This window comes from Desmodus rotundus, chromosome 1, assembly GCF_022682495.2.
Source record: "Desmodus rotundus isolate HL8 chromosome 1, HLdesRot8A.1, whole genome shotgun sequence".
In the NCBI taxonomy this organism is placed as follows: domain Eukaryota; kingdom Metazoa; phylum Chordata; class Mammalia; order Chiroptera; family Phyllostomidae; genus Desmodus; species Desmodus rotundus.
The window spans coordinates 4364924-4386605 of NC_071387.1; the positions used below are offsets into that span (position 1 = coordinate 4364924).

The 21682-nt window shown below is 61.0% G+C and overlaps 1 protein-coding gene across 1 annotated transcript; it reads right to left on the reverse strand.

The window, feature by feature from the left end:
- Window positions 1-2130: 2130 nt before the first annotated feature.
- PRDM12 (PR/SET domain 12) lies at window positions 2131-16178 on the reverse strand. Its single transcript, XM_053915432.2, has 5 exons — window positions 15713-16178; window positions 13874-14064; window positions 12374-12529; window positions 4813-4924; window positions 2131-3243 (listed from the first exon to the last, which is right to left on the reverse strand). Exons 1-5 carry the CDS (start codon window positions 15933-15935, stop codon window positions 2840-2842), a joined length of 1086 nt encoding a protein of 361 aa, XP_053771407.1. The 5' UTR covers window positions 15936-16178; the 3' UTR covers window positions 2131-2839.
- Window positions 16179-21682: the final 5504 nt, after the last annotated feature.

The following is a 21682-nucleotide window of genomic DNA, read 5'->3' on the forward strand; positions in this document are numbered from 1 at the left end:
TCTGGGAAAAAAAATCACTTCCTCCGAGAAGCCTTCCTTGATCACCTTATCTATAGTAACTCTCAGTGTCACACTCCAAGCCACTCTCCAGCTGCCCTAATCTCCCCAAGGCCAGGTACTAGAGAGCTAGGTTGCAGAGCCCACTGGAATTATTCAAACTAGTCAATCCTAAACCTGCTCACCCTGCCTCACCCATTCTTCCCATGAAAATTGCAGTAAAAGCTTTTTTCCACATTTTCTCCTTGCTCCCTCTGCCTCCCCGTGTGGCCCTGCATGGTATGCCATGCCCCTAGATTCTAGGGAATTGTGAGTATAGCGAATTCTTCATGCCCATTATTCCTGCCTGCTCATCCTGTCTCCAGCGGGGAAAGGGCAGCGGGGGGACTTCGGTAGAAGCGGGTAGTCAGCAGCCTTACCAGATGCATGCTAGTCTGCAGTTACAGCCTGCTGCCACCAGGTGGGTCCTAGGGACTGGGCTGTGGCTCCTGGTCATCTGTAGCTGGGACATCATAAAAGTATACATGGAAAGCGATTTCGATTTTTATCACAGGGCCCCGGACTTCAGACCGTTCTTTAGGAGTCCAGCATTACTGTCTGGCAGGGCATCTGGGCCAGAAGGGCGTTTAATTCTACGTCACCCATCTGCATCCAGAGGGAATGGGTTCGGGACAGACAGCTTTGGTTAGAGGCCCGGGTGGGGGCTGCAGTGGGAAGAAGATGATGCCAGGGGCCACCAGAGGTGGCCGAGACCTAGTGGGAGGTACCAAAGGAAAGACAAGGCTTGTGACAGGAGGGGGAGGGGAGTACCAAGTATGACATCCCACACGGGTCCTACCCCAGGAAGGAGATCCCAGGGGATATGCAAATGAACACATCAAATGAACATATCTGTCCATGCCTCCGCCTGCCCGGGTGCAGTCCCCCAGAGTATAGGGATCTTTGGGAACACACACCTGAAGCTCCAAACAGGGATGGCCTGCGTGTGCGAGCGTGCCTTCTAGGGCCTACATGTGGGTGCACACATGCACATGGCTAGATGAGGATGCACAGAGAGGTGTGCCTGAGGTGGCCAGTAGCCTGCATGGGTGACACCCTCACTGCTGGCGTGTTCTGGAGCACAGGTGTGAACTCACACTCTCCAGTGTCATGCCGCCTCCTGGAGGGAGGAGCCGGGGCCTGGCTCTGCAGGGGACAGCTCCTCTGCTCTCTGGTCCTCCTCGACGGGTGTCTGGAAAGGGTGCCCAGAGCACTTGGGAATTCTAGGCATTGGGAGGGTCCTTAGAGGGCATCTCGGCCTGCCTCCCTTGGCTGCTTGGATTCCTGTCTATGAAAATGGAAAAAAAAACATTTGGGGGAAGTGAAAAAGTGGGGCACTAATCCTTGAGACTCCGCTGGAAAGCAGGAGTCAGCCCATCCTTTTCTGAGACTTTGGTCGCTTTGCACGGTGGCTATCTCTCTGGGAGCTCACACCCCAGATGTGACAGAAAGAATTGTCCTTATAAATGGCATAACAGGTAAATGGGACAATCCCTCCCACACCCTCTCTCGCTTCCAGGCCCTTCCCATATTCCATCTTCATGTGGACAGAAGAGCCGGCCCATTCAGATGCTGAGTGATAAATGCTCAAGTCATTTTTATTTTAGAATACAAGAGCGGTACAAATGTATTTACAGTCATACATATACAATCAAATAACATATATCACAGTTTTGTAAATATCATTTTAGATAAGTATTTACAAAGTTAAAGTGACCATTTTCTGGAAGTAGAACACAGCTTCTTGAAAACTCTATATATTTTATACTTTTCATTAATATTATTATAGTTTCTTTATCTTACAAAACGTCCTACGGAAATACTGGTAAATGACTGCAAGGTGGGAGAGATGACACCAGAGGGCGCCAGGGCCGAGTTTGGGGAAACGGGAAAGAGCCAGAGAGGGTGTGGGCGGGCTGGGCTCGGAAGTGCTTTCCTGGCAGACAATCCAGTCCCGCCCTCCTCTTGCTGGAGTGTGGTGAGGACTGGCCGGGGAAACATCCCCTTCCCAAGCACCAAGTCAGAGCTGAAGGGAAGGAGACCTCGGTGCAACGCTCTCATTTTATAGACGGGGCGGGGGGGGGGGGACGGGACTGAGGACCAAAGAGGGGCAGGCCCTTGCCTGGGGTCCCACGGTGGATTTCTGTTCTGCCTGCACTCTCAACACTGCCAAGTTCGCGCCTCACCCATGCCCAGGGAGCCGGGTTGGGTCGGGAGAAGGAAGGTGGCCCAAAGGAGACACCGCCTCCCACCCCCAGGGCAGTGCAGGTCTCACTGGGCTTTTAGGACTGCCCCTGAGTCCCCTCGGCCCCCAACTCTCAAAGTCACGTCCGTGACTCCGGACTCTGCAGGTGACCAGTTGCAAGCGGAAGGATGAGGGGACAGATGGGCGGGCGCACGCCAGGCGACTGGGACAGGGAGGTCGCTCTCCCTCCATTCCCAACACACAGCTCTCCATGGGGGAGGTGGCTACCCCTTCCCCTCTTAGGGCCCTCGGAGACTTTCATTCCCTTGTCCTGCCATCCACGAGGGGGGATGCCAGCCTGGGCGGCCGGCTCAACAGGACAAGGTTAAGCCGGGCGTGGGGACCACCCACCCCAAAAGGAGGCGGCGGAGTAGCTGCAACCAGCTGGGTGGCCCCAGAAAAGGAACGTCGTCCTCCAGTGTCCTCATCTAAAAAACGGGGTGAAAATGTACGGCTGGGGGGTCACTCTTGGAGCGCACCGCCACTGCTGGAGGTCCAGTGGGAAGAGAGAGCAGCCAGGGGCCGGGACTCGCAGGCGGGAAGGCGCGAGCGCCGCGCTCACAGCACCATGGCCGGCAGGTGGTGCGCGGCGGCCGCGGCGGCGAGAGCGGGCGCGTGCGCGTGGGGCGCGGGCAGCGCGGGCGAGTGCGCCTGCAGCGCGGCGCTGGGCGGCCGGTGGCGCGCGCTCTTCTGGTGAGCACGCAGGCCGGCCAACTGTGAGTAGGCGCTCTGGCACACCTGGCACTTGTAGGGGCGCTCGCCCGTGTGCAGGCGCACGTGGTTACGCAGAGTGGACGACTGGCTGAAGCGGCGATTGCAAAAGCGGCACACGAAGGGCTTGTCCAGCGTGTGGATGCGCATGTGCGAGCGCAGGTTGCTGCGAGAGTTGAAGCCGCGATGGCAGATGACGCAGCGCATGCGACCCGCGGTGCCCGCAGCCGAGTCCGCGGGATGGAAATCCTCTGACCGCGAGGCCCGGGCCGGGAAGGAAGGGAAGGGGAGCCAAGGGGCAGGCGAGGATGGGGCAGAGAGAGCAGCCTCGTTAGAACCGCATCCCTGAAGCCCAGCACCCTCGCCCCACACCCCTCACACACCACCACGCTCTCCTTGCGTGCGCCTCTCTAGGGGATCCGGGGATCCGCCGATCTGCCCACTCCTAGATCTGCCCACTTCTAATCGATTGATGGTTCCCGCTCAACTGATGGGAGGCGCTGGCGAGGGGATGGGAGGGGCAGCAAGGGCCCTGAGGTCAGATGGGAGTTGACTTCAGACTGTTCTGTGAAACTGGAGACTTAGTGGCTTGGCCTCACTGAACCTCAACTTTCTCACCTGCAAAATGGGAGCCTACTACGGCCTCACGGGGCGCTGCAGGACTGCGGGAGATGATCACTAGAGATTGCTGGGCGCTCACCTGTCTTAGCCCCCGCATAGAAAGTGCTTGCCTCGCAGTACCTTCCCTACGTGGAAGTAACTATTATAGCCCCTACACACCCTCAAAAAGAAAAAATTCCTTTCACTGATTCATCCCACAAACATTTGCCGAGTGCCTTCTATGTGCCAGAGAACCACGCTCCACTTCCCCACCCCTGAAATGGAGGCGGTAACAGCATCACCCCCAGGAGCGGGCAGTGAGGACTAGAAAAGTTACTGTTTGTAAGCATTAGCTGCAGAGTGCAGGCTCAGTCAGCATAACTCATGAGCCTCAGGAAGCCCCTCTAAAAATAAGGATAATCAAACTTCACGAGGATTTTCTGAGGACCCCGGTGGGATAATACCTATAACATGTTTAGCAAAAAAAAAAAAAAAACCGGCCTTGAGCAAAAGGTCTCTGTCATGATGGCCAGTGTCCCTCCAACACACCTAGAGACGCACTCAGCCCCACCTTCGTCCAACAGGGTGGCACCAGTGCCTGGTCTGTGCCAGGCTGGGCACCAGTGACAGAGCAGGGGAGGCTACAGAGTGTCAGCGTTTGAAGGGAGCTTAGAGAGCATCCTGCCCAACTTCCTTCCTTTAAAGATGGGGAAGCTGCCCTGGCTGGTGTGGCTCAGTGGATGAGTGCCAGCCTGCGAACCGGAAGGTCGTAGGTTCCACTCCCTGTGAGGCACGTGCCTGGGCTGCCGGCCAAGTCCCCAGTTGAGGGCACGGGAAAGGCAAGCAATCAATGTGTCTCTCCCTCCCTTCTCCTCTCTCTAAAAATAAATAAATTTTTTAAAAAGATGGGGAAACTGAGTCACAGAGCCATTCCCAAGGCTGCACGACTGCACAGCAGGACTGTGGCCCCATCCAGGCTCCCACAGCTCCTCCTGCTGAACCCGCTGCCTGTTCTTCCCAGAACACACGGTGGCTCCAGAGGCGTCGGCCTCCTCGGACCAGTCGGTCCCGTGTGCTCGGTGCTGCTGGAGGTTGAGCCAGGGTCCCCAGAAGCCAGGAGCCTCCCCACCACACGTGCGTGCACAAACATACACACACACACACACACGCTCTGGGTTCCCAGGGTCCGTTGTCATCCTGGCCTCATGGAGCACACCTACCATGCTTGTTCTTTTTCTGCTCCTCCTCTAGCCCAGGCACGCCGGGGATCCCCAGGAAGGTGTTGTGTGAGTTCCCGTACCACACCAGCAGCTCCTGGTCAGGGGGGATCATCTGCAGGGAAGGAGGCAAGAGGGGGTCAGGGAGGCCGCAGCCAGTGTGAGGGGGCATGTGTGAGGGGCGTGTGGGGGAAGCAGAGCGCTCTGCACATCCCCTCACTCACTGCCAGGAGGCAGCTGTCCTGGCACCTGCCCTTGAGCTGTGGCTCCAGTCTCAGCCCCAAGAAAGCCATGCTTGGGTCAGGTTCTGCAAGCTGTCCCCAGCAAGCTGCACAAACACAGGACACCAATACTCTGCTCCCCTTTCCCTGCCCAGGCTTCTTGTCATCTGTGGGAACAGAGCTGCCTCCCAGCCACTCAAGCGCTCCCAAGCTGACGGCAACAGAACGGAAGCCTTGCAGCAAGCAAAAGTAACAGAAGACCAAAAGCCAGAAAACTTTTATTTCTTATGGAGGGAAAGCAGCGCCAGCCAGGCCTCGGGTCTGCAGGGCTGAGCTGGGTGTTCCTGAGGAGGGTGGGTTGATGGGCACCCTACAGTACTTGGCTACACCCTGCCTGGGGATGTTCTGGAAACAGCTCTCCCCACCAGGCAGCACCGCATCACAGGCACCTCTCTGCCCATCGCGGGGCTCTGCAAGGACGCCTCCTGAGGGAACGCTGGGCCACTCAGCCTCAAACAAAATCGGCCTTAAATAAAATCCACTGTGCCATGGCCCAGGTCTGTGGCACAGAACTCCACAGATGGTGACAGGGCTCTGCTGCTCCCAGGGAAGGACGTGCCCCAGGGAAATGGCCATGAGGCGGGAGGGTCTGCTGGGACAATCCAGGGAGGCTGTGGAAGGCCTGCTCCCGAGTGGGGCTGACCATAAACACCACACTCCGGGACATCTCAAGGGGCTCACTGGTGACCCCTGCCAAGTGGGGAACCCTCAGGCCCCAGCCAGCTAGAGCAAATGAGAGCGGGGATGGCCCATCACCCTCCTGAGGCCTGGACCCCAGAAGAGCCAGCTCTGGCGCCCACCCCAGGGGTCACTGATCCACCCAGAGAAAGATGGACGCCCCCAGGCACAGCCGGCTTGTTTTCCTGGTGGGCCCTCACTTAGTGACGCTCTCCATTTCCAGGGACTCCATTTCGGGGTGTCTGACATCACAGCTGTGCAGGACCCTCCCTTGGCCCCTGTGGTCGTAGCAAAGGCCCCACCCCTTCCACGTGGTTCTGGCGCGCAGACCCCCACCACACTGAGGACCTGCTGTTGGCGCACCTTCCTTCCTCTGGTCAGGGCCAGGAGGACCCTGGGACAATCACAGCCACCTCCGCTCCCTTGACGCAGAGAGACCCAAAGAGAGGTGGGTGGGAGAAGGAACGTGCCAGGGGGCCCAGGTGACTGAATTCTCCTAAGACTCAGCCAGGGGTCACCATGCCCCTTCTCAACAGGCCACACGGCCCATAGTGCATCATGTCAAGCCTCAGGGTAAGTGGGTGACGAGAAGCCAGGCAGAAGGTGCCCTGCCAGCTCTGACTGATAGGGCTTCAAAACGGAAGAGCCAAGTGCAGTCTGAACCCGAGGCAAGTTAGGGGGGGCCTCAAAGAAAGCAGGCGCCACAGCTGAAGGTCCTGGAGCCACCGTCTAGGAGGCCAGCAGGTCAGAGCAGGAGGCCCCATTGGGAAAGGGGCATGAAGAGAGAGGGTCTGTGAGCCCCTAAAATATTGCAGATAAATTCATCGTGAAGGAAGCCGCTCTCCATGAGACAGTGCAAGTGGGACTTCCGCCATCTGGTCCCTGGGTGGCCTTAAGAAACTCACCTTGTCTCAAATGAGAGGGCTGGGGGCCCCTTAGGTCCCCCAACTTTAAGACTGTGATTGAAAGTCACCTCCAACATTGTCCCAAGCCCTGGCTTCAATTCTCAGATGAAACCAAACATTTACCCATCGTGGTTCCTCAAAAGCAACCAGCCCACCTCAGACAGTCTGAATGTGCTCCTTCCTTCAGGGGACAGGGTCGTACAGGGCTCCAGCTCAAGACATGTTGGGGTTCACCACGCTCCCCATCTGCTGAGCCTATGGCCTTGGGCAAGTCTCTGGGCCTCAGTTTCCCCAGCCATAAAGCAGGGGCGGCATCATGGCTCTGGCCTCACTGGGTGTTTGTCAGGGGCAAGTGGAGCCAGGCACACACAGGGCTTCGCACGGTGGACACACGCGAGATCTTGTTACAATCTGTCCCCCCAACCCCAGGTTGCGGGGCTCCCAGAGACACTGGCAGCCATCTCCAGTGTGTCGAGTCCCACAGTCACCCCCACGGAGCCTGCAGTGTGGCACTTGGCCGCGGGCACCGTTAACACCCAGAGTGACTGGTGACTTTGCCTTCCCTCTCCAACAAGAGCACAGGCTGGGCCCGCGGGTCCCAAAGACACGCACCTCAACCTGGTGCCACCACTTCCTGGCCCCATATCTCCTCACAGAGCACAGACAGGCATGGGAGGTTCTGTGAGCCCCCACGAACACGAATGTCACCCTGAGCTTCTTCTCCACCTCCAACTTGAGGTCGGAGAAGCGGATACCGAAGTCGACCCTGGCCTTTTCATGTGAATTAACAATAATAATTCACAGGAAATAAAACAACAACAAAAAACGGTGATGAGTGAGGAGCAAAGAACCTCTGAGATTGCACACAGTTTGAATGTTACTATCCAAAGTGGTCACTGGGAAGATTCTTTTTTAAATTAACCACTTCAGTATTGACTGTTTCAATATAAGGGTGTCATTTATTTACTCACCTTTTTAAAATGTACTAAAATTAGTTTTACTAAAATTAATTACAGCCCTGACTGGTGTGGCTCAGTGGATTGAGTGCTGGTTCATAAACCAAAGGGTCGCTGGTTCAATTCCCAGTCAGGACACACACCGGGTTGTGGGCCAGGTTCCCCAGGTTGTGGGATGCGTGAGAGGCAACCACACATTGATGTTTCTCTCTCTCTCTTTCTCCCTCCCTTCCCCTCTGTCTAAAAAAATAAATAAAATCTTTTTAAAAAAATAAAGTAAATAAAATAAAATGAAATTAATTACAAAGTTAAAAGAGTGATGCAGACCCACGGACAAAAAGGTACGAACACGTAAAAGGGTGCGTAGCGAAAAGTAACTCTCTCCCACTCTGGGCGCACCTTTCCCGGAAGGGCCTGTCCTCCTGACACTAGCAAGTGCTGACTCGCGGCTCGTGGGGAGCGGCTTCCGCTTTCTACATGAGGCCTCTGATTTTTTAAAAAAATAACGCGCCGCTTTCATACTACTTTTTTATAAAGTAATAATAATAATAAAGAAGAAAGAAAATCTGTTCAGAAGAACCTACTGGAATTGAGAATGACAGTGAGAAGCCCCGCCCAGAAAGGCAGCCTCGCCTGCTGGGAGGCTGGGAGCAGAGTTTCCCTCAACCCTGCAGAGCCCTGGGAAGCCAGTGGCGGCCCCTGGCCTGACCTCTGCTCTCTGCCTGTTCCTGGCCACCCCTCGTGTTACGACCTGGAGATCAAGACCAGGAGACCAGGGGAGAACCGGCAGCCTTCTCCCTAAGACCCTGGTATTATTGTCCAGAGGCCCCAGCTTCCCACCAACCAACCGCTTAGGAGCCAAGAACAGCCGCAGTCCCCAGCAGGCCCCCTGGTTCCCTCACTAGCGCTGTTTATTTATGGGTAACACTCCTGTCTGGCCCAGCTGGAGCTCTCCACTGGGGCTCAGAGAACCAGAGTCAGCTGCTTGTTCGCTTCTCTGGGTCCAGTGATGGGCTCAGGACATGCGATAAACCCAGCAATGCCCACGGCAGCTGAGTTCCGCACCCTAAAATCCACATCACCAAGATGGGGCAGGGGGGGCAGGTGGCACGGGGTATCGGTGCCTGAGTCTTTCCCTGACAAAGGACGCGATCTCTCAAATCATGCTTCCTAACCTCCTCTATCAGCCCACAAGGTTTGTGCTGCCCCATTTCCATTTCTGAATTTGTATTATAAATTGAAATGATGGGGATTGGGGTTTGTTTTCCTAATACAAATTCATGCCACACTATCAAACATGTCCCCAGGAGGCTCAGCGGCCCTCCCCTTCCCCTGACGGTTCAGAAGCCCCAGTCCAGAAGGATCTCAGTGTCATCTGGACGAACATCAATTTCCATCGCGCCGCAGATGTCCCGACATGCCAATTAATAGCGTTCCAGCAAATAGCTATTGGCCAGGGAGGCCCCATGGCATGGCGGCCACGGGCTCTGCTCTGGGGTCAGACAGGCCTGGATTCAAATTGCAGCCCAGTCGCCTCCTGCAGTCTCCCGGAGCTGCAGCTCCATCATGGTCATTAAAAGGGGATAGTGATGGAGAGCACCTCACAGGGCTGAGAGGACTGTTTCTAGGAAGTCGCTAAGCCTTAGCCGGCTGCCAGCCCACGGTGAGTGCTCACGCGGAGGGTAGCGTTGTTAATGGTGCTTGTGAATAATCAGAGCGCCTGGACTGAGCCTGGCAGAGAAGATCGAAGGAAAATACAGTGCCTGTCCTCATACGGCCAACAGAAGGAGAGACGGGGCTATGGGGCTCCGGGGGTGGGGGGGAGAAAAACTAAAACTCAACTGCCTAAAATAAGAAGGAAAATAACAAAAAGAAAAGCTCACATTTCTGAAACAGTTATTTGCAAAACAAAAAAAAAGGTAGGGCGGGGAAAGACTGGGAATTTTCCTCCCAGTTCCCAAACCCCAAACCTTCCCAACTTACCCCTACCTCCTTCGGGCTGAGAGTTGGAGTACGAAGGCCTTGCTCCCTGGGGGAGCTGGCTTTGTTTTTCTGGGAGAACTGGGTCCATCTGCTCCCCCTTCAACCCAGCCCCATTCAACTTTTAGCTCCCACCTGCTAGGGGCTGGGAACTTTATAGAAGTGTCATTGTAGGCAACTGAGGTGGGAGTAAATCCTTCCTGGTTGAAATGAGCAAGACGGGTGCCCAGGGAGGGCATGGCAGTGGACAAAGCCAGGCACAGGGCTTGGGCTTCTCCACAGACAGGCTGGCCTCCGCCTGTTTATTCTGTTTATTGAGTAAAAATCTTCCTTCCCATCTTTTTGGGCAAGCAATGGGTTACTGTTATGAAATATAAATAGTTGTGAGTGACAGAAAGGTTAGGAAAAGAGATCACGCAGGGGCCCTCTCCTTGGCCAACCCGAGCAGCGGCACAGAACAAACGGCCGACGCTGGCAGAGGCAGCTGGGGCGTGGCTGGGTGCGGAGGTGTCTCCTGCTCGGGCCTCAAAGGGCTGCCTGAGCCTGGCCTCGGACCTGCTGCTTGGCAGTCACGCACGCCCAGGACACACTCTCTGTGGTGGGTGGAATCTGACACAGCAACACAACCTGAGAAACTGTCACCACAAAAAAACGTGCCCAGCTTCACTCATTAAAAGCAGAATGGGTGACATTTTGTGTTTCCGTGCCCCTCCCTCAAACAGTCCCTGGTTCCTGGACTCGCTAACGCTCCACGGAGGAGCATTTCAAGGCCAGTCGGTGCCATCTGTCTACCAATATCGTACATGACAGGATTCCCCCTTCATCTTCTTTCATCAACTTACATTCCTGATTGAACGTACGTGACTTTTAAGAAATATCGTAAACCCAGGTCCCTCCTTAAAGGTATTCTTCAGCTCCCTTGCCCCCGGCTCTGAATTTCTGTCTAAACGTCTGCTAATGTTTCCCGGCTGCATTCAGCTTTCGGCCAATAGGACGGGAGCCGGTGCGCATTGCGATGAGACTCAGCACCCCCAACCCTGCACCACGAGCCAGGAGCCCTTCCACCAACATGCCCGATCTGGCTTCTCCATGCGTGTGCATGTGTCTGTGTGGGAGGAACGGTGTGAGTGTGCATCGTGCACACACGTGAGCCTGTGTGTGAGGCTGAGAGGGTGAGGGCAGAAGGGTCTGGGAGGATGCTCTCCACTAGAAGTGGGGCTCGGCCACACCTGAGGCCGATTCCAGGATGTTTGGTGGGGAGCCCTTGCTCCCATAGGCTGTTAGCCCCGCTGGGTGGTCACAGGACCCACCTCTGTCCTGGGCCACTGGCAGTCCTCCTGTGACATTGTCTCACACCGTCTCACGCTGTCCCCCCTCACTGGAACCCCAGTCCAGGGATGCTCACCTTTCCTTATTCTCCACTTCCTGGTCCTCCCAGCGTTCCCTCCACCCCCGCACCCCCGCACCCCCCCCACCCCCTCAGCTGGGACCCACTCCCTGGCCACCCCAAGCAAACGCCATTCCGGGGTCAACCCTAGGAGACTCTCTGGGACCCGGTTAGTCCGGGACAACCCGACCTCAATTCCAGAGGCTGCTCAGCCCTGGTGCCCCTTGGGCCTCTGAAGGACTGGGGCTCTGCATCCCGGGGACAAAATGGAGCATGGACTAACAAGAAGTCATTTCCAGAGTCTGGAGAGACTCCTTCAGACTACCCGAAAATCTCAACCAAGCCCAGCCCCACCTGGAGGGGTGCTGGGCCTCTGCCCACCTGCAAGCAGAAGCAGGAGGTCAGGACAAGTGTGGGGGAAATAGCCCCACCCTTGCACAGAGCTCACTGACAACCTGCCACCGGGGGTGGGGAGGGGGTGGGCAGCTTGCCCTGTCCTGGGCCAGATGCTGAGCAAATTTCCTGCCAAGGGACACTGTTCAGGGAAGGTCTCAACAGAGTGGCCCTCCTCAGCTGCCACCACTCAGCTGGCAGCCAGCTCCTCCCCAGCCACTGTGACCTTGTCTGCCTCCACCCAAGCATCTCCGTCTCCCCTCTTCCTGAACCTCCTCGTGCATGGGCCTGGCTTCGCCCCCTGCACGGACCATGGGATGTGGCATTGATCTGCCTGCTCCCTCTCCCTTTCTCTCTCCTCTGCGGAGCTCCCCCAGCACAGGCGTCAGCATTCACATGGTTGCTCCTGATGCCCCGTCAGAGCTCCTGAGTCTGCCTGCCACCAGCTGAGATCCAGTAGCATCGCAGAGTGCTCCCTTGCGGATCGAATACGTGAGGATCAAGTGGGGTAATGTGTATATGGCATCCGGGAGAAGCCTGACATCCAGAGAGATCGGTATGTGACAGTGGAGACTAGAGTCACACCCCACATGCCGTCGGTGCCCGACGCTTGCAGAATGAGGGATGACGCACAGCTGAAACGGAGCAGACACCACGCCCCACTCCCACCTAAAGGCTTTCCCTGGGCTGCCTTCCTGTGCTCTCTGTACCTCTGCGGCTTCTGAGCCCCAGGACACCCTCAGCAGATACCCAGGGACCTCACTGTGGAGGTGTATATGAGTCACCGTGGCATCGTGTCGGCAGGTCCGTCCTCTCTGACCTGCAGCAGAGAGCCTGCCTGGCGGACGGCCTCCTGAAGACCACGATGCACGGGCCTCAGCCCTACGGCCTGGACAGCCAGCTGGGCCTAGGCCTATGCTCCTCCGCCCACCGCAGCCCCCAGCTGCCACCCCCTGCTCCCTACTCCGCAGCACACACACTCACCTCGATGGCCTTGTAGAAGATGCTGGTACCAATCTGGACAACCTCCAGGTTCTGCTCCTGCTCGTTGCGCGCGCACTTGATGTAGGTCATCCAGCTTCGGTGGTCCTCCTGGCTGGCGTCGATAAAGTAGCGCACTGTGCCATCCTCATTGAACACCTGGGCACAGGTGAATCAGAGCTGTGTCAGGTGTGCCACCTGGGGCCAGCCCCAGGCCCCCATGCCGGGCGCATCCACACACTCTCTCTCCATCCTCACATCAGCGCCTGGAAGTGGACACTCATCATTTCAGTTTCCCAGCTGAGGAAACAGAGGCTCCCAGTGGTACCGGGACTTGCCTGAGGCCAGCCGGCTAGAAGCAGCCAATAGGGAGTCAGCCTCTAAGGTCTCACAGGCTCCCTCCTGCTGCCACGTCTCCCCGTGCCCAGAGGAAAGGGGCCTCCGAGGGATCGCTGATGGGACAGAGTAGCACCCAGCCAGCTCTCGGGGGTACATAGGTACTCCCCAGGGCCATGGAAAGCCCTGGCCAGAACCAGAACTGGAACCGGGACGCAGAGGGCGCAGGGGGCCTGGAGAGGTAAAGCTGGCTCCCTGTAGTACCCGGCCGAACTTGAGCCCCTTTGTGTCAGCTGCCAAGGGCATCCAGGGATCAGACTGGACCCTAACTTCCTAACACAGTGACCAGTAGAGAAAGCAGCCACTGGCTTGGCCTCCAGAGGAGGGAGGAAGTGGAGGCAGGTTAGGCCAGGTGCAGTATTTGCCCCTTGGGCTCCTGGGGGTGGGGGTGGGTCCTGCCGGGTGGGAGCTGGGCTGAGGCACCATCCAAGAAGAGGTGGGATGAGATTAGGGAGCCCGGCCCTGCCAGGCGAAAGCCCCCAGAGGAGGAGGTGCTCTGGGAGTGGCTCTGCCCTCAGGGTGGCTCTCCCTGGCATCTGGCACTGTTTTGGGGGAGGAGGGCCAGAAGGCCTGGAAGAAGGCCTCTCTGAGCTTGTTTCCTTCGGCGAAATGGGATTAGTAACCGGTGGGGTCGGTGAGATATTACTGCAGAGGGCAGGCCCCTGCTCAGGGCTGACTCAGCGCAGGGGCCCGGACGACCATTTTCAGCGCCATTACTCTGCCTGGGCGGAGAGGCGGACTCCTCCTGCACTCTCCGTTCCAGCCACCCTCCCGCTGGCGCAGGGGCTGGCTTTGGGGGATTTCCTTGCTGCTTGGGGGCGAGGGGAAAACGCAGGTGGCTGGGAAGTGGGTCCTAGCTCCCTCTCGGTGGGACTCTGGGCAAGAGACCTGGTCTTTCCGGTCTCAGTGCCCTCCTCCGGGAACTGGGCCAACAACAGTCTGGCTCCCGAGACTTGGCCAGAGGAAAGAGGGTCACATTTTTCTGAATGAACCTTCAGGGATCCAGCCGCCCAGAGCCCGAGGGGCCGCCGCTCCCGCAAGCGCAGGAGCAGCGGCAGCGGCGGGAGGTCCCGCCCGCCGGAGCCCTCCCCCCTGGCCCGCACCTACCTCCCACATGAGGTTGTTGTTCTTGCAGATGTCCACGTGCTCGGGGGCGATGACCCTGCCCGTGAAGGGGCCCATCTCGGCGCCCGCCTTGATCCACGTTTTGGAGAAGATGCCGAGACCCTCGCCGGGGATGGAGCTCTGCGCGATGATCACCTCCGCCGGCAGCACCAGGCTAGACAGCTTCTGCACCTCTGCGAACGCAGGGGCAGGGGCAGGAGGACCGCGTCAGAGCCCGAGGACGCCGCCGTGCTGCCCGCCGACCAACCCCAAACCCGCCCGGGTGACGCCGGTACGTCTGCCCGGCAGGCTAGGGGCTGTTTGCCACCCAGGAACCCTCCGTGCCCTTGAAGGCGCTGCTTTGGGGCTCATTTCTAGGAGACTTTTTTGTTTTTTTGGTCTCCACGAAGTCTCAGAGCACCCACAATTTCCTCTACCCTCCACCGGGGGAAAGTTTAAGAACGACTGAACCGGCCGCAGCGAGTGGTTTTACAAACGGGTAAACTAAGACCAGCTTCCGGAGGAGGCCATGACCAAGCAGAGACTCTGCCCAGTTCCCTTTGGGTTCTTCTGCCGGTCACGCCCATTGCGCCGGCCACTGGGCCGGGCGCTCCCGGGACCAGCCGGCAGCACTGGGTACCGGCTTCGGACTCCGAGCCCACGGGGACTCAAACAACTCCGCGCTCTCTGCGTGCCTCAGGCGCGCCTGTGCCCCTCTGCGCGCCCAGCACCCGGGAAGGCAGGAAGGGCGGCTCCGGGACCCAGGTGAGCCCTGCCGTCGCCGCTCCGGGCTTGGAAGAGCTGGGGGGCAGCCCGCAGCCCCTGGGGGTCCCCCTGCCGGGCCTGGCGATCGGTGTGGGAGCGGCGAGACGCACAGGGGCCGCCGCCTTGTCTTACAAGGTTCCCCTCTAAGCTACCTGGGAAAATACCCGGCGAGCGGGCCGGCTGAAAGAGGGGGTTAAGCGGTGTCCATTGCAGCGCAGCCGGCAATTTGTCACGCTGTTAAAGTGATTGCATTCATTCGGCTCCATTCGAAAGAAATGGCTAATTCTAAATTCATTAGCCCTGGAAGAATGCTGTAGCAGTAAATTGTAGCTCAATGCGGAGGGGACTTGTTTAAAAGGGGCCGAGGAATTCCCCTACAAAAAGGGGGAATTAGATGGTTGACATAGCGTGAATGGAAGTGGGATTAGTCGGCACGGTGAATTAAGAGAGGAACAGAAATCGTAAAGGGGGAAGAGAGGGCGACGCGCAGAGATGCCAGCGCCAGGGAAAGATATTGTTTGCGGGCTGATGAATGAGGAATAAGAACTTGAGACATCTTAAAGAAAAGAAACTTTTCTCGCTCTCTTTCTCGCCCTCACTCTCTCCGCGGCTTTCTCTCCCCGGCCGCCCGCCCCCCGCCCCCTCCCCAGCCCCCGCCGCCTTTTAAAGTTCTTGGTTTAAGTGGGAACTTTCGCAGGTCAAGCCCAAGTTAACTAAATGAATTTAAAACCCCTTCTTTTTGAGTCAACTGCTATTACACGCCTAGTAAGGCTTTAAATGCCAGGAACCCGCCGGCTCAAAGGGGTGAGGGGCGGGCGGGGCAGCGCTGGGCCGCGGGGTCGGCAGCCCGGGCGCCGCTATCCTTCTGCGAGCCGCGGGGTGGTGAGCTGTCCCCCGCCCCGCCCGGGCTTGGCTTTCGGGAAACTGAGGCGCACGGAGCATCTGGAAACGCCCGGGTGGGCGCGAGCGGCTTCGAAACCCCGGGCCCCCGCCGCCGCAGCGCGCGCGCCGGCAGGCGGGGGGAACCCGGGGCGGGCCGGAGGAGGGGACGCTGCCGGCCTCGACGGCGCGACTCACCGCCGGAGAAGGACTGCGCCAGGACCTCGGCGGTGAAGGCCGTCTTGGGGCTGGCGTGGTGGCTCTTGTCCTCGAAGAGCTGCTCGCCCAGCACGTTGCGCCAGCGGCCGTAGAGGAAGCTGTGCAGGATGTCGGAGGTGATGACCTCGGCCAGCGCCAGCCCCGGCGCCTTCAGCCCGGTCTTGAGCACCAGGGCCTCAGCCGGGAGCACTGAGCCCATCATGGGCGGCCCGGGACCTGCCGGCGCCGGGGGACGGACGGACGGGCAGACTCGGGGATGTGCCGGGCGAGAGGCGAGCGGAGGAGCGAGAGAAGAGGGCCGGGAGGCTGGCGGAGCCGGGAGAGGCGCGGGGGGCGAAGAGGACGCAGGAGGGCGGCGAGGGGATGGCGGGGAGGAAAATGGACGAGGGGGAGCAGGGCCGAGAGGAAGAGAGGTGGAGAAAGCAGCGGCGCTGGCGGCGGAGGCGCGGGGGGCGGGGGGGCGGAGGCGGGTGCGAGTGCGGGGGTGCGGGGCGCGCGGCGGCCGAGAAACGGCGGCGGCGGGGAGCTCTCGGGCGCGCGCGCCGCTCACACACCCGGCCGGACGGTCTTCGCCTTGGCAAAGTCTCGGCGCCTTTATAGGGGCCGCAGTGACCCTCCTAATTGGTTATTAATGACGCCCTGACGTCGGAGGACAGATTCGTACCCGCCGGGCTCGAGGCGCCTTAGCCGCCGCAGCTCCCCATTCGCTCCTCCCGCCCCTCCCCGGCCCTTCCTCCCTCCTCCTCTTCCTCCTCCTCCTCTCCCCTTGGGAAGCGCCGAGCGGGGAGGGAGGCTCAGCCCGCCGCCCGGAAAGGAGGGGACGGAGCTGGGGAGGGGGCTCAGGGAGGCTCGCTCGGACCCCAGGGACCGGACTGGGCAGGAGGAGACGCTGGCCTCGGGCCCCGCGGGCCCCGCGCTCACCCACCGTCCCAGGCCATCACCCCTGCCTGGACGGGTTCCAAGCTCCCAGGCCCGACCCCGGGCTCTCTGGGGCTCCAGCCCCGGGCTGTGCAGTCGCCCCGGAACCCGCAGACCCCCTGCGGCTGGTGCTGAGCCGCGCAGACGGCGCTGCCGGGCGGCGCTTCGCCTCAAACGGGCTGCTGCAGCCACGCCGCTCGCGTTTCACAGCCGGTGCGAAACCAGCCGCGGGCGAGGAGCGCTGCGGGGCTGGGCTGCGGCCGCCGTCGGGGCCGGGCCGGCATTCACGCGGCTTTGCGGGCGACAGACTCCTGGCCCTAGGGGGCTCGATCGGGGGCGGGAAGGGCGCACTGAAATCCGCACTAGTCGCGGGCTGCTCGGAAAAGACTTTCCTGCCCGACAGGGGGGATGGAGAGAGGTCCTCGGACTGTACCAAGTGGGAGCAGCCGTGCCCTGAAGCGACGCCCTCGGAACTGCGGACGGTCCCGGGCCAGGGCTCCGGGCGCGCCGCGCTCCAGACTTGGGGTTCCCGGCTCCTCCGCTCACTCGCTGCCTAGAGAAGCCCGTTGCGTTCCCGCACTTCTTCCCTCTTGCCTCCTACCTCTCTTCTCCGACCTCCACCTTCTCCTCTTTCCTCCCCACGTCCCCGTCCCCCGTCCAGACCGCAGACTTTCTGCTCGCAGGTTCCAAGGCCCCGGACTGCCAGCGCGGTCTCTCCCTCCGTGGCTCCCCGGAGGCAGGGAGCTGCGGAGCCCACAGCCAGAGCGGGAAGGCCAGGGCCTCCCGCAGACATTGCCGCCCCCCGGAGTCAGTCTCCGGTCCCCATCTCCAGCCCCAGACCAGGGCGGGCGGCACGGGGACGCCGCCCTCACCTGCCGAGCCCCTCAGCCAGTTTCCCCACCCCTGCTATTTCAGATTCCGTTAACGAGCCGGGGTAGCTGGAGGAAGCCAACTGCCTGGGTCTTCTCCGCAGGGTGGAGGCTCGGGTGGGGAGGCAGGGGACCTGGCCTTCCCACAAGGAGTTATTGTCTTCGGGCCCTTGGCGAGGCGCTCCCTCCCCCGTGGGGGTCCGGCCTTTACTAAGCCAGCCTCACACCTGGCAGCCCTGGACCCGGGGCCTCTGCATGACGGGTCTGACCAGAAATCTCCGACATCCCCGGGTCCTCATCCAGGCGCAGACTAAGGACGTGGGCAACCGCCGGCTTTCAGACCGTGGCCGCCAGGGCCGCCTCGAGGCTGACGCCTGCGGAGGCCGCACCGGGCAGAAGGAGCGACCTTCGGGCCTACGCCAGCAGAGGGCAGCGCTGCGGAGGAGAGCGCGCAGCCCGCTGGTCAGGGTCCCTTCCAGACGCCTCCAGGGAGTCACACCGGCTCTGGCTTGAGCCGAGGGGGCGGACAGAGTCCCGGCACAAGAGCCTCACCGGCGCAGGGGACTTGGCTTCAGCGAAGACCGAGTGGAAGAAGCAATGCGCCCAGGGCGGAGGAGACTACCTCACCGCGCGCCGCCAGGGGCCACGAGCCCAGTTCCCGAGCCCCGCGGCCAACCTTAGCGCCTCTGGGAGGCCGAGGGGGACGAGGGCTGCTGTACACCCTTGGGAGGGCCCTTCTCTCCGGGCCAGTGTCCCTGTCTGCGCCACCGTTCGGGTTGCACTTGTCTGTCTTTGGGTCAGGTGACTTCTCTCCGAAAGCCCGGAGGATTTTGCCTATTCCCGGACCACACCCCACTAAGAAAAGCACTCTGGTGCGCAACACTGGCGTCCGGACCCCAGCGAGGGGCCAGAAGGCGAGAGGACCAAGGGCTCTGACTGCGAGGGAGCCCGATGCCTTTCCCGGAGATCCACACACCCGGGGAGCGGTGCTGGGGGTGGGGTGAACGCGGAGCCCGCACGGCCTCCCAGCTCGTGCGCCCTCTGGCCTGGCGCGGTTGCGCTGTGACCTCAAATTCGGTCTAGCCGTAGACCCACCTGGACGGCTCCGCAGGGGAAGCGCCCCAGTCTCGGGGCCCAATGAAATTGGGGAACAAGAACCCTGCGATTTCATCTCGCTTCGCTCAGATTGCGAGGGAAAACACTGCAAGTTCACGGGTTTCTCCGCGGGTGAACCTTGACGGTTTCCGCGGGACCCGGGCGCGGAGTGTGTGGGCGCTGAAGCCCTTCCGCTCGCCCGGCGTGGCCTGAACTCCCAGGCGCCGCCCAGCCCCCACCCCACCCCACCCCACCCCGCAGGCCGCCGCTCCGAGATCTCTTTAATATTCATGGGCGTTAATAGAGAGGCCCCCAGTATATCGGCCCATTGTGGGCGGCTGGTAGGGCTTGAATAGGCCCCGGCCCCCTTTCTTCGGCGCGGCTTCCCGAGGGGCCGGGCCAGGAGTGAATGGCCCCGCTTCCCGCCTCGCGTCCCCACCCCCTTGCAGGGAGAACATCTTTATTCCCGCCGCCGCCGCCGCCGCCCCGGCCCCCATTCATGCGGCCCCGGCTCCGGGCGGAACGAATCAATCGGTCGCGGCTCTTCGGAGGTCATCCTCGTGGCCCGTCTCCCCTTCTCGCCGGGCCCACGGGAGTGGAGAGAGGGAGGCTGAGGCAGGTCGACAGAGCCACAGATGGGGGGAGCGCGGCGGGGGAGGGGAGCAGGGCGGCACCGAGCGCTGTGGGCCGGGCCCGCCAGGTTAACTCAGGGTCCCGCGGCCACCCGCCCTGTGACTTGTACTTGTTGCCCGGCGCTGGGAGGAGCGCGGAGAGAATGAGCGCCGCGGCCCGAGCCCAGAGAGCCGTCCCACTTCCACTCGAGGCAACAGCGCGCGCCCCTTCGGGCAGGGGCCGCTCACGAGGGGCACGGGGTGAGGGGCTCCCCAGGCCCCGCGGCCCGGCCCGCAGGACACTTGCGTTACTGCCGGTGCGCCCAGGCCTGGACAGCGCGCTTCAGTGGGCCGTTCGCAGGGGGAGCCCCGGGTTCCCGGCTCCCCGGTGGAGGGGGGCGCGAGTCGGTCAGGCGCGGCTGGGGCGCTCAGGTCCCCGCTCCTCCCGCCCCGCTGGACCTCGGAGGCACAGAAAGGAGCCCATTGTCCGCCGGGAAATACATTTTTGGGGGCCGAGTGAAAGCCCGTCTTTCTTTTGAACTTTAGAAGAAAGTCTTCTGCCCTCGCCTGCGGAGGGAGAGATTTGTCGCCGCTCCCGGGGGCCCCGCTCGCCTCCTCCTCCCGAAACATCTGCTGGGGGAAAATCCACCCTGGAGGGCAGATCGCGCTCACTCTAAGCCCCGCGAACTCATTAAAAAGATATTAGCGGCAGGGGCGGCTCCAGCGCAGGTATCGATCGGCCGGAATGAGCCCGAGGAAGAAAAGGCGAAGAATGCGGACGCGCCGCTCCCCGACCCCTTACCCCGGCCCCCAGGCCCCTGCGCCCCAGCCTTGCGGCGAGAGGGGCCCCTGCGCTGTCCCCGCGTCCTGTCGTCCGGCTGTTTCCGGGGGCTTCTCGACCCCTCCTCCGGCTCTCCCCTCTCCCTCCAGGCGACCCCCTCCCCGCCTCTCCTCGCCCGCACGCCGGGCCCGGTCCTCTCTGTCCGCTTCCCTGTTCCACTTGTTCGCCGCCACGGCCGCGCTCTCCACATTGGCGGCGACTCTCCCTTCCTGTCCTCCTTTGCCGCGCGCCCTCCCCTTTTCGCCCGCACTCTGCTCCCCACCCAGGTTTCCTCGCACCCTCTTGGCTGTCTCCGCCCTTTCCTCTCTCTCGCTGCCCGGGTCTCACTGCTTCTGGTCTCCATTCCCGCCCTGGCCTAGGGAAATTGCTTCCTCGCGTGGGTCCTGCATGCCTCCTCTCCCCTCTTTCTCGCAGGCCGGTTCTGGGCTCCCGGGCGCCCCCGTCGGCGCGCACGAAGGTTCGACGGCTGCTGTGGGGTGGGGGGGCGGGGGGCGGGCCGCTGACAGGGGCTTCAATAGACGTGACTCCGGGCGGCCCGCGGGGCTGTGGGCTGAGAGGCAGCGGCAGCACCGTGAATAGGGACAGCCGCCCTCCCTCAACCTAATTAGCCCCCGCGGTCCGGGGGACACAAAGGCGCGCCCCGGGACGCCCAAGTTGGGCGCGTCCACGCGGAGCCGGCCCCCTGGCCCGCCCGCAGGGGACTGGCACGCGAACCTCTCCGGGAGCTGCGCCTCCCGGAGCCTCACCCCCACCCCGTCGCCTGCGCCCCCAGGCTCCGCGATGCCAGCGCCGAGGTCCTGGCAGATCAATGCGGCGGGACGGAGGGCAGACGCTGGGGGAAGCTCGGAATCCAGGAGAGACTAAGCTTGCGGGGGACGGCGCGGCGCTCTCCTGGAGGCAGAGGGGGCGGAGAGAGAGGGAGACTGAGGCAAAGAGAGGCGGACATGGAAGGGTCCAGATGAGTCATAGTCTGGGGTGGGGACACAGGACACGGGGGATGAAGGGGCAGAGGCAGGGGTTCCCGAGACCTGGGGAGACTTTTGACAATTAGAGAGTTGGCCCAGAGGCCGGGAGAGGGAGGAACGGGGTGTGGGGGGGGGCACTTCAGACAGAGATTGGGGCGTGTGTGCAGGGGGTGGGGGAAGGGGCGGGGAGAGAGCGTGCAGGAATGATGAAGGAGTTTGGGTGCCGTCGGGATGGGCAGCACCCCTCCCTTCGCCTCTGTCTTTGGGCCCTGGTGCCGCAGCCCCTTCTGTGACTCCAGGGACAGACAGACGAAGCCCTCGGACTTGCTCACAACCCTGTCTTTCTCCAGAGGCCCTTCCCAACCCACACGCAGTCGGCCTGGCCTTGCTTCACGGTCCCCGCTGCCTGGACTTCCTGCCTCCCTGCTCTCCTACCTTGCTCATCCTCCCACCTACTATTGTCCGGGAGCCTGGCGGGGGGGGGGGGGGGGGGGGGGGGGGGGTGAGGGGTGGTGGCTGCAACAGCAGGTGGTTCCCCAACTCTGCTGCTTCTCATGGCCCCTGCTGCCATCCACCCCATCACCTGCTTCTCAGGGAACCCTGGAGGCTCTGGCTGTTCCTTTGTTCAACAAATATTTATTGAGCACCTA

Excerpts from the sequence above, each read along its gene's own strand:
- PRDM12 (XM_053915432.2), bottom strand. The coding sequence starts at position 15,935 with ATGATGGGCTCAGTGCTCCCGGCTGAGGCCCTGGTGCTCAAGACCGGG. Across the intron at positions 4,925-12,373 it reads TCTTCTACAAGGCCATCGAG|ATGATCCCCCCTGACCAGGA; the intron begins GTGAGTGTGTGT and ends CCTTCCCTGCAG. Across the intron at positions 3,244-4,812 it reads GCAGAAAAAGAACAAGCATG|AGGATTTCCATCCCGCGGAC; the intron begins GTAGGTGTGCTC and ends CCTCGCGGTCAG.